A 12368-nucleotide genomic window follows, 5' to 3' on the forward strand; every position below is an offset into this window, starting at 1 on the left:
TATATACGCGAACTGTTTACACGTGTACATTACGACATAATAAGGTACATAAAAGATTATTTTGATTTAAAGTGTTTAAACATGCGAAAATTAAGTAGCCCAGTTATAAAGAGGTATATTCAAATCCCACACGTGCTATAAAATGTTTTCACCCTCAACTTTTATATTTTGCATGAACATGTGCGTTTTCATTGTCAGAACACTTACATAAAACATTCTCCCTCATTTTCTTTGAAAAAAAACGAGCCAACAATAACTCTTAATATCCAAGTATGTTGTGTTTTGAGAAATTATTATTTGGATCGTAACAAAAAACTCAAGTTTAAATAACTTTGTAAATATCTTTTGCTCTCGACTCCGCCAACGATAAAAAAAATAGCATAAGTTAATCTCTTATACACAGTTTACTTTCCAGTAAAAGTTCCATCAAAATCGATCCAACAGTTTTAGAGATTACAAGGAACAAATGCGAAGAGACCAGATAGACAAATATAAAGAAAAGATTTTTCGTTATAATTAATGTAAACACATCGTGTGAACAATAAACGAAATATGTTTTTTTATATATCATACGGACATTCCAATTTTATTAACTGTAAAGATTTATCTTGAAGTCATGAATAATAAATGAGCAAGTATCATAATTATGAAGCATTATTCCAATTAACAAACCTTACTAGTATAGATTTACATAAAATATATATTTATAAAATAGCCTGTAGAAGGAAAAATTCAAACAATTTTTATATTATGCACTTCTTTTATTGAAATTAATAAATAAACAATACACATTTCGATCTCTTTCAAAATACAATTTACTCTTACTAACTTTGAGTTCCGACTGCCGTTATACTTGTTTAAAAACAATTGTAATGTATATCGGGCAGTGGAAACGCACAGTTATACAGAATAAAACTGAAACACGTAGAAAATAAATTTTATAAAAAAAAAACAAAGCTAGACCAAAGTAACACTTCATTGTGCCACTTTGAAGTTTTTGAATTTATGTACTTTTTTATTTAAAATAAAAAATAAAAAAGTATCCGATAAGGCACTTCTTTTCTATCACAGAACATAACTACAAGATATCTACAACTATGATAGTTTTTTTTCCTCATAAAAAAACAGCAAGTTCTCACATCTTATACTTATTTTAGACCAAATTTTTATATCCACGGTAAAAACCTCTCTAAACGACATTCGGTTACGACAAACAAAACCGTATTTCTTATATAATTAACACAACATTGGTTTTATGAACTATCGGATATTGCGACTGAATGTTGCCAGGCTGTTAAAACCGTTTTTAATTGTATTATTATTTTAATTTACCTATTAAAAATAAAAATAAATCTCAAACATAAACTCAAGTCAATGCAATAAAATGCCAAACATAATCAATGTTGCCATAAAAAAGAATTACTAAAAATGACAGTTGATTTATTGCTTATTTTGATTCGAAGACTAGTTGTATTTTATGAGATTACGACTGAATATTTAATAAAGAAAAAAAATTAAATATACAAATCAATATAATGTCGATTAAAACGACAATTGAATTATTTTATTATATTTATTTTCATAGATTTTTTTCTTTAATCACAAATTACTTTGTAAACATTCAAAATTCCTCTTTTACCAAACATCAGTCTACAAGCAAAAGCTTTTTATTAAAATTACTGCCATTATTATTTTACGTTAAAATGTTACGTAATTTATTGTTTTCTTTTTTGTGAATTTGAGATATATTTAGTATGTATACATATCTTTGTTTATCATGTAAACATTTAGCTGATATATTTAGCACCTTATAAGGAAACGTGTGCGTAATCCAACCAACTAGTAGGCAATAATTTTAACCGAGTGAAAAGAACTGTTTGCTCGGCATTTTTTGTCTCTGCTTCTTTAGGAACTCTCTGGCTTGTTTATCACCTTGTCTAGATTCTAAAGCTTTGATTGCATCACCATCTGAAAGTGAACGGAAAAATGACTTATAATTTTCAAGCCATTCAAACTTAAGTCAAAGTAAACAATGTTTATCCGTTCGTACGGCGAAGGAAAACATCGTGATGCTGCACATATCTGAGAAGAAATTCAATGATATGTGTGAAATCAACCCGCACTTGGCTGTGGTTGACTATGACCTAGTCACCCCTAACTTAGGGTAGGTTCCGAGCCCCTCGGTGATGCTGCTGATGATGATACTCAAGTCTATAAAATGCATGACTGACCAAAATTATCGACTGTCATGACCTCACTTAGTACTAGGTTTTAAGGAAATTGTGTAAATTATTTTCTATAATCTTTTAACATAGCAGAATAGCATTACTCCACTGAGATGATTTTTTCATTGGTATACTTAAGTGTGAAAATGTGTGTTACAGCTGAACAGATTTTGAAGTATGTATGGAGTACAGTGGGCTTATTAATTATTTAATACAATTACCGATATTATCCGGCCTTGTGAGAGGCAGATGCTGCTGCGGAAGTGAGCTGATGGGCGCAGGAGTGTCGGGCACTTCTCCAAAGTGTAGGTAAGCTTCGCCCACAAAGGTGTTGCTCATGCTGAACATGTCCTTGTCCTTCACCACCAGGTGCAGCATACCGTCGGTAGTACGACGTTGCTCTGGTGACAACGGACTGACAAAACAGTCGTAAGTTAACATTAAGTAAATTTATAAGTCACATCTTTATATATATAAAAGAAAGTCGTGTTAGTTACACTATTTATAACTCAAGATCGGTCGAACTGATTTAGCTGAAAATTGATGGGCTTAGAAGCTTATTATAAGCTTAGAATTAGGAGACGGACATAGGAACATTTTTTTATCTTGTGTGCATTTTTTTATTCCGCACGCACGGAGTCGCGGGTAAAAGCTAGTTGGAAATAAATATCACTTAAACAAGAAAGTTTAAATGTAGCTACAAAGGTAGAGGAATATCGAGGAAAATATGGAAGTGAATATGTGTAAGAAGGGAGTGATTCAGATATGACGGCTTGTGTAAAGAGATGTATGAAATAATAATAATGGAAAAGGGCAGGTTTGCTGATGACGATAAGCCACCTTGTTCGTTTTCCAAGTGACTTATAAGTCTAAAATGAGATTTGAGTCACCTTTCCATGTAATATAAGGTGTAAAAAACTGATGCTTTAATGTGTATTTTCCTTGATTATATTTTTTTTTAAATGTCGATTCAAACAATGTTTTTTGCATATGAAATTATTTCATCTTTAACTACCCTATTTAGCGATTAAGTTGATAACTTCAAAACAATATTATAAATTAAGTATTGACGTAAAATATATTTTAACTTACATGAGAAACATTTCATCGTAAAGAGGGAACAGATTTTTGCTATGTGTCTGTGTTTTGGGCTTCGTCACGTTAGCGAAAGTGTCTTCAGGCAGCAACGTCACACGCACGTAAGAATCACATAGACCTAAAGAAAATAAAAGAAATTTTAACTTGATCATATTGCAAGATTTGTTTTTAAATTAAATGTTACCATTCAAAAAATATCTTTGTCAAACATTGAAATTTACATTTTTTTTATTAAGTTTTTTTTAAAGTTGATTTTATGAATATTCCAAATAGTATATAATCTGATGGTACGTAAAACTATCCGAATATTAGCTAACCGTGGGTTTCTGAGATCAAAATATCGATTTAAAAATTACTTGTTATCCCTTTTTTGTCAAAGACAATATTAATGACAGTGATGACGATATATTTCATACAGAAATTTTGGTCTCAGAAAACCATGGTTAGTCTATTGACTTATTTGTCTCTGAAATAAAAAGAACAATTCCAAAATTGTTAAATCATTAACCTAGAAAAAAAACATTAAACAAATACAAAAAACATACCATTAGAATCAGTAGGCATAAGATTCCGGGCATTCATAATTTCTATTTTCAAATTATCTTCTATAAACTGCGCGCGCACTGTTAGTATGCCCATTTTAGGTTCAGTTATAGCCTGTTGTTCCTGCCACCTCTCCAAGTGATACTGATGGATGAGTTCTCGTGTCTCCATGCCGTGGATCTTCAGTAAATATTCTACTCGCTTCAATGTCTCCGATGTGTACACTTCCTTATTATCTTGTCGGAACGATCGGACCATTATCTTCAGACATTCGTGTAAGTTCGAAAAGAAAGATGGCGGCCGACGTTTCTGGAAGTTAATTTTACTTTAATATTACGCTGTTTATTAATTATATTTAATTGTGCTATCTGATTTTATTTGTGTTTATAAATTTTATTTTATTTTTTACTACATTAATCGTTTTAATTTATAATATTGTTCTAATATCAAGTTTAAACTCTGGTGTAAAATTTGATTTCAATTGAACTAAACAAAAATTAATTAAATACGAAATCATTGTATTTAAAATAAACATTTATTTCTATGAGAATATAGTTCCGGATTACTTTAGGTAAATGTATAGAGTAGAAATCAACATTTATTATTTATCGTAAATAACAAAAAATGTAGACAAATAACGTGAAATGTAATGAAGTATGGATTTCATGCAAAAATCAGCATTCCTATGATACTTAAGCTTACAATATGATTTAATTTTGATGCTTTATATCTAAATTATTAACAAATTTAATTTTATCATGACTATTCTAAACATTTAATATATTTAAAATTAATTACAATTTTCAACATATATAAGTATATAAGCGGACATATCAAGAATATATAGGAAGCAAACTTCAAGATCATCTAACATATCTATGCAAAATAACTAAGACCCAACGGCAGCTTTTAGTATTGTGGATACTTTAAAAGACCAAAGTTTTATTTTGGGCGTTCAAATAATTTAGTGACAATAACAAATCAATCTTTATTATTTTTTAAATAAATTTATCGTCTTTTAATAATTTCTAGCAACCATGCATTAAATGGGAACATGCATTGTTAAATATTAATAACTTGCAATAAAAAATGTTCCATTTTTAACATCAATAATGACGACTATCAATTTAAATAATGTCACAATGCTTCGGTGGCTCAGGGGTTAAGCTATTGAATTGTATTTCTATTTTCTATTGTATACTTTGTAGTTGAATCTTCAGGTCCTGGATTCGAATTCCGCCATGTGCCAATGTGATTTTCAACTTTTGATTAATATATATATATTCGACCTTCTTACGGTAAAGAAAAATATCTTAAGAAGAAATTCAAAAGATATGTGTGAAGTCAACCCGCACTGGGCCAGCGTTGAACTATGTCCTAGTCACCCCTGACTTAGGATAGGCTTTGAGGCCCTCAGTGGGTATGTATAGTGAGCTGATGATGAATAATATATACCTTTATATCTTACTACTATTACAAAAGCGAAAGTTTAGATAGATAGATGTTTATTATAAGGTATCTCCGGAACGGCTTAACGGATCTTGATGAAATTTGGCACAGATAAGCTACAAATTAGTTTTTTTTTATAGTAGTTAGTATTTAATATATGATAAAGAGTATATAATAGCTGCCGAGGGTGTAAAACACATAACAACATAGCATGACATGTACACAAAGTGCTATTACAAATGATTACCGCGTCCAAATGGGCGGCTGTTGACTTGGTCAAACGTCTCGGGTCGATATAGCGAGTTATCTTTGCCCTTCGGTGCTATTAAACAATAAATAAGCATTATTAAAAAATAAAATAATAAAATTATTGTGCTTCCAGATTCCAGCGTGCGTTAATGCAACATTTATTATTACCCGAAATAATACAACGTACGGTGTTACTCTGTTTCTGCCAAAATATCTGCGCTTTATTAAGCGTATACGCGTAGTTATGTCTAATTTCTGTTTCTATAAACATTGGAAAATTAATATAACGTTAGTTTCAAAGCTAATACCAAATATAGATCCAATGAAGCATTGAATTATATATCATTCGTATATTACATATATAATGAATAACATACAATGTAAATTAATATAATAAAAATATATTTTGTCGGATAAATGGCATTTAATTGATTGGCATCGAATTGAATTAAGTAAAAATATGTACACAAACTTCACTGGATCTATTCAAAGTTATAAATAAATTAGCGAAAATAATTTAATGAATAAGAATGAAATATGATATTAAAAATTAGTATTAATATTAAAATCAATAATTAATTATTAATTTAAAAAAATATAGAGTGCCCAAAAAAAACTAACCTCTAAATTGGCCTGTACTAGTTCATATAAAACTTCTCCTAATTGTTCCCATACTATGTCTAATGTTCTAGAAAAGTTCTCATTATTCAAGTGTTGGTAAAGTGTGTCAAGGTTGGCCTCCAGATATCTCAGGACTCGGTCCATGCTGGAGCAGTTCTGATGCAGCAGTTCCGCTCCTTCTATCAGGAAACGTGTGATTGATGGCATCATCTGGAATAACCAAATCAAGGAACTGTGATAACCTGTTTTAACCGGTTTCAACCTGTTTTTCCTGGTTCGAAACCGGTTTTTACTAGTTACAATCAATAAATCAATCTATATATATAAAAGAAAGTCGTGTTAGTTACACTATTTATAACTCAAGAACGGCTGAATCGATTTGACTGAAAATTGGTGGGCAAGTAGCTTAGAACCAGGAAACAGACATAGGATAATTTTTACCCCGTTTTCTATTTTTTTTTATTCCACGCGGACGGAGTCGCGGGTAAAAACTAGTGTAAATATATACTACCTAACGAATGTTCCGACTTACCTTTTTCACCATAACCTCTAACAATTCAACGATTTTATTCTTAACTGTGTCTATTGCATTTTCTATAACATTTTGTAGTGTCTCCTTGCATCTGGAAATAATAATTAATGATTACAATCATTTCTGAGTATAAAACCATATTTAATAATATCTAAAAAAAGTAACTTTTAAATTATTAAAAATAAATTACACTTAAAGACGTAAGTTGTCACTTAAGTGGATTTTCGGTGATGACTTCCCACATTATATCTACATTAGAGACTCTTCATCATCATCATGTCTTTATGCCTTCTGAAGTTATTACCTCTGTGCTTCTAATGGCGATCTAGCTTCACACATGCTGTTAATGATCTCATCCATGCCGAGCTCCTGCACGAAGGGGCGCAGGCTCTGCCGCACGTAGTCGATGTTGTTGATGGCGAGGCACCACTGTGTCGTCACCTCGAAGCGCTCCTCCAGCACCGTGCTCACACGACCCTCGTTGTCAACTCTGCTGCACATCTTGTCAGAGTAGAACACGCAGCAACGGCAGATGTCCTGGATAAATGTCACTCTAGTCAACTAATGTACCCATGTAAAAATACAACACAAATATTTGGTAGAAACATCTGTTGCACGAAGACAGGGAGGAATTTTAGACCTCCTTTTCCAACAACTTTCTTTTAAGGAAAGGATTTGGATTTGGATTTGATGGAGGAGGGGACGAATAGAAATATGTTCTTTTTCTGTGGGTCTCCTACTCCGTCAATTGAAGGCAGGCAACGTATCTGCAATTGCGTATATCTATAGACAGCGGTCCCTTCGTTATTACGACGAATTCAAATAGCTGCTTGCTCGTTTGATAACTTACAATATAAAAAATACATCACCACCATTTTATGGCGGCGGCCATCTTGGATTTATTCAATATTAAATTACATTTAAATTAAAAGTGTACTCACATCGATGATTTTAGCAACAAATGTATAACATCCTTCAACATCAGGCCAAGCGAGTTGCTGCCAAAAGATCTTTATTTGATAGAATATAGCCAGCGTGTCCACACCAGAACTGCTGTACTTCACGTTTGTATCAACTGGCACTAGATTATCTATTTCCACTGCTTTTTCTATACGCGAGAGAGCTTTAAATGCAGCTATATCCAACCATTGTGCCACTCCGCCGTAGAACCAAGAGTGGAACTTTGATATTGCGTATGAATTCCAATCGGTTTCATTTAAACCTTGCCCAAGACTGAAAAGTAAAGTTTTTTTTAAGTTTTTATGTCACACTTCAATTTACAGTGGACAAATTTATTCGATTTAAAAGTGATTTGAAATGTTATAGTATAGTATGTTTAATGTAATTGCACAATCGAATTGAGATTAGTGCAGAATAATGTGTAAATTTTGTTTATAAAATATAGAAATTTAATTGAAAATGGCTGTACATTGCCTATACATACGCCAAGAACCTCTGTAGCGTTAGATAAAGTTCGAATAGCGTAGTTCCCATTGTCAATGGCTCGTTGCTGACTCGCGGGGCTCCGAGCGGGGAGTCCCCGTTCAGTCCGCCAGCTAGGTGCACACTATTTGTTGACCCCTCATTGTACTGAAGCCGCTTAAGGCTTTTACACACTTGAATCACTTCAGGCTCAACTAACGAAGCTATCTTGTTCTCGTATACACCGTATAATATTTTCGAATAAGGAAAACTCATCACTCTGCAAAAGAAATAAATATAAATTCCGACGTTTCCTTTGAGAAAGAAGATTTTTAATGGTCTTTTCATTGTTTCTAAACACACTTACTCTATAAAGACTCTATCAAAATATTCGACGGCGCGCTGCAGATCTGATCTCACCAACTGTATGACTCTAATCAGATGCTGCAACCTCGAGTCCTCAGTCCGGTCCTTGCATTCATTATTGTCTAGAATATGGACGAACCAGTCGGACGCCCCTTGTACCGCCGCTTGGTGTAAGACTTCGTGTATTGATAACTTGGTACCATCGTCAGTATCCCTCAACCAGCCGTACAAATTAACAGGGAACAAGTCCAATGATTCCGGGACATCTAGGACTGAAAGACGATAGAGGACCTTTAGAACTTCTCTGAGGGTCTTCATCACAGTCTTATCACCGGCAGTCTTTTTTCTCAATTTCCTAATGTGGCTGTAACAAGTTGGGAGCAACTTCTTCGCACCGTCCCAGAATAGCTTAACGTCCTCTTCGTTGACTAGTCCTGGAAAATTAAAATAAGATGTGTACTATATTTATAGTATTATACGAGTACTACTAAAAATAATATGACAAAAATTGTTATGTTTGAAATTGACTTTAGGGTGTATGTTAACAGACTTAACTAATACGAATCATCATCATCAGTACCGTCAGCAATAAAGAATTATTTGAGGAAGATTTGCGTAATCGTCACTCTTATCAAACGTATTTAAAACTTACCAGCCTGCAAAGGTTTAGTGACTTTTTCCAGCAGTTGGTTGAAGAGTGCGAAGCTAAGAGGATGGTTGGTGGTGACGGCGCAGTAGACCGTCCACTGCGCCAGCCAGTTGTCGGTCTGACTGAGTCCGCTTTGCGCAGCGTGCTGCGTGAGAATAGCTTCGGCGGGCGCACTGAAGTTCCCGCACCACCAATACGGTGCCACCTAAAATTTTTGCAATAAAACAAACAATCACATCAGAAAAAACACATATTTATGTCGTAAAACTGATGAAAAGACTGATGAAGTTTTATAACAGCGCGATAGACAGGCGTACAGACTTGACTAAATGATCATAAAATACCTTTAGTAATATCTGGTCTACTCTGCTCTATTAAGGTTTAGGAAGGTAAGAAACTCTGCAAGTACCCTTTCTACACAACTTTTATTCTTATTCACTCCTGTATTCTCCATAATACTTCGGAATGCTATTAGGAACACCTGCAATCATCTGCTTTCTGGGAAGGTCTATTAGTTATAGTCGATTTATAGTTTTTTTATGCTTGGAACCTACCTTAGATGTCTCAAGCTCGTGCAGCAAGAGTATCCTGAGCAGGTGTCGGTGCTCCTGCGCAGCGACCTGCGAGTTCTTCTCCGCGGAGAAGATGAGCCGTAGCTTCACCACGCCTTGCCGACGCAGCTTGCTTTTCTTACTCAAGTTAAACCACATCGTCATACCGCCTGCTGGGATTGACTATGATAAAAAGAACAACAATTTGAGTGTTACTATTAATATCTAAATATACCCTAATAGACCCTTAACCTTAACTTAACTCACCTTGAGTGGAATGTTAGACATCCCAATGAGTTCGTTGTCGTGTTTCCCCGTGGAGGCGGTAATGGCGATCTCTTTCATCAGCTTTCGCAGACCTTTTACACCTTTCACTTCAAATATCTTTGTCATTTTTTCTTTTACCGTCTCTGCTGGATCGAAGTCCCTACAAACAAAGAATAAAAGGTAATGTATTTTCCTAATATTAAAAAGAAATAAAAAGATATTTTTAAACCCGTAGTACATACAGATTAGACAAGACATTCAGAACTAAAATACAGATTTGTTGTAACTTACCATACTTCTAAAATCAATGAGTCTTCATGCAGATTTGACGGCATCGGTCTGAAAATATCGGGTTTAAGCGTGAGTTTCCACTGCTTAAAACAACTCTGTTTTCAAAGAGAATGAGAAATTGGAAACTGACGTTTAATTATATAAGCGGAATAAATTGCTAAAACAAAACATAGCAAATATAATCCGGCAAGACCAAGGCCATTTGGTAATGCAATCGTAAATGTTTTAGTACTAGTTTACACATGTACTAACGATTAATCTGCTTGTTGAGAAACTTGTTGATGATACATCCCGTAAATGTTGTTGTAAACATATGTTAACTCAAAACAACATTAAAATTAAGTTTTCTCTCTTAATTAAAGAGTTACTTTAGAATATACAAATATTACACAAAGTTTAGATTCTTATTAATTGAGTCAAAACGCCACTCTATTGTTTAACAATGACTTTTTCTACAAACACAATCATACTTACAATGAAAAATGTTCTTCCCATGAAGGATTAAGTGTGCCCGATTTCACTGAAGTATTATACCTATGTGAGGAATTTGACATTAAATATATCGTCACAAATGGATCGCTGAGTCCATTCGGATCTTTGGGCACCAGATCCTTTGCCTCCACAACTTCTACATTCAGCATTAACTCCGGTGGTTCTTTAGCTTCTGCCTTGGTCAGTAATTCTGTGTGTTTGTCGTTTGCGATTTTGAAGGCCTCTTGGACGTAAGACAGCATTGTCTGCTGTCCCACTTCGCAGCCCATATCGCAGCCGCCCACATTATGTAAGATCTCGTACAGAACTTCCAAATATAATTCATCGACCTGTAATTATACACTTATATTACAACAAACAGCGGTACAACAATGATAAAGCCCGCAATAACATCTGTTGTACGAATCTACTTGACCGATGAAATACCACGACTATATAGAACACATGCGTGTGGAAAAGTGGAAGCAATTTCACGTTTCATCTGATGAGTTTACTTGCTGGAGGCCTTATGTATATAGCGTCTAAAAATTAATATAAATTTGCCTGAATGTTTTTATTCCTTAGTAAGACGGAATCATTACTTAGTAGACAAGTGGAACGGTCTGTGTGTACACATTAACTTTCAAAGTTTACATGAAATTGTAAAAACATCGATATTTATGGATAACAACACGTTCAGATGTATTGCTTATTGAACACGCGAAACCGTACTTAGTAACCACAATTTAAAACAAACTTTCGAGAACAAATATAGAAATATCTGATCGATTTCTATCCGTGGATGGTGAAAATGTACCTAAATTAAAAAGCCGTGAAAAATAATAAATAAACGAAAATAAACTACCAAGATATATTTTTTTATAATTATCAAGATATGTAATAACAACAATAATTTAGACATATTATCTTTGTTAAGAAGTCATTAAGGTTTGTGCTCTTTATTAGCTGTCGCCTGCGACTCCGTCAGCACGGAATTTTAAAAAAACTTATAAGTAGCCTATGTGTTCTTCCAAACTAAGTTCTACATCTGTGCCAAATTTCATCAAGACCCGTTGAGCTGTTCCAGGGAAACCTTCAAACATCCATTCATCCAAACATTAGCATTTATAATATTAGGAAGATAAAATGACCAAAATCACACTTTTATACACATAGAGAACAAGGAATATATATAAAAAATGAACATTTATTGAATAGATAATGTCAATATCGAAAATTAATAATTCAATTTGTTCAATATACGAAAAATCTCTACTAATTTAAAAAAAAACTTACAGATGACTCATAGTAGTAAAACAATTTCATTGACCGCGAAAGCACTTAAAAATACAAATACACAACCAAAAAAACGTACTAACTTATAACCAGGCACGTAACAAATGAGTAAAACGCATTCATAAGGGTTGTTTTCGCTACCCGAAAAACCCAACCATTTTTAAAGACAATTCTTATAACGTAACATCTACTTCGTGACATCATCTACAAACTGGTAGGGTTATACCCCATCGTGGAAATGATATCGATCTGATGTAAGGCTGTTGGTTTTGATTAGTTGCCCTAGTTACATTGCTTCATAATATAACACTGGGTTTGTTTAATAGAACATTAAACCG

The 12368-nt window shown here is 33.6% G+C and overlaps 1 protein-coding gene across 5 annotated transcripts in view; it reads right to left on the minus strand.

The window, feature by feature from the left end:
* Positions 1–1707: 1707 nt before the first annotated feature.
* LOC106714078 (protein unc-13 homolog 4B) overlaps positions 1708–12368 on the minus strand; it is a 40214-nt gene continuing 29553 nt past the window's right edge. For 2 of the 5 annotated variants that reach the window (XM_045680015.1, XM_045680014.1), the window contains exons 3-18: positions 10738–11084; positions 10264–10311; positions 9973–10132; positions 9709–9888; positions 9158–9359; positions 8507–8939; positions 8162–8419; positions 7659–7950; positions 7022–7254; positions 6718–6808; positions 6186–6395; positions 5563–5637; positions 3869–4175; positions 3318–3441; positions 2447–2640; positions 1712–1968 (exon numbers count right to left, since the gene is read on the minus strand). In XM_045680015.1, coding sequence (XP_045535971.1) covers positions 1856–1968; positions 2447–2640; positions 3318–3441; positions 3869–4175; positions 5563–5637; positions 6186–6395; positions 6718–6808; positions 7022–7254; positions 7659–7950; positions 8162–8419; positions 8507–8939; positions 9158–9359; positions 9709–9888; positions 9973–10132; positions 10264–10311; positions 10738–11084 — 3267 coding nt within the window. In that variant the 3' untranslated portion in view covers positions 1712–1855. Of the gene's footprint in view, positions 1969–2446; positions 2641–3317; positions 3442–3868; positions 4176–5562; positions 5638–6185; positions 6396–6717; positions 6809–7021; positions 7255–7658; positions 7951–8161; positions 8420–8506; positions 8940–9157; positions 9360–9708; positions 9889–9972; positions 10133–10263; positions 10312–10737; positions 11085–12368 lie in introns of all 5 variants that reach the window. The other 3 variants (XM_014507023.2, XM_045680016.1, XM_045680013.1) reach the window with 3 other exon arrangements.

The sequence above is a fragment of the Papilio machaon genome, chromosome 11 (genome assembly GCF_912999745.1).
Source record: "Papilio machaon chromosome 11, ilPapMach1.1, whole genome shotgun sequence".
NCBI lineage: Eukaryota > Metazoa > Arthropoda > Insecta > Lepidoptera > Papilionidae > Papilio > Papilio machaon.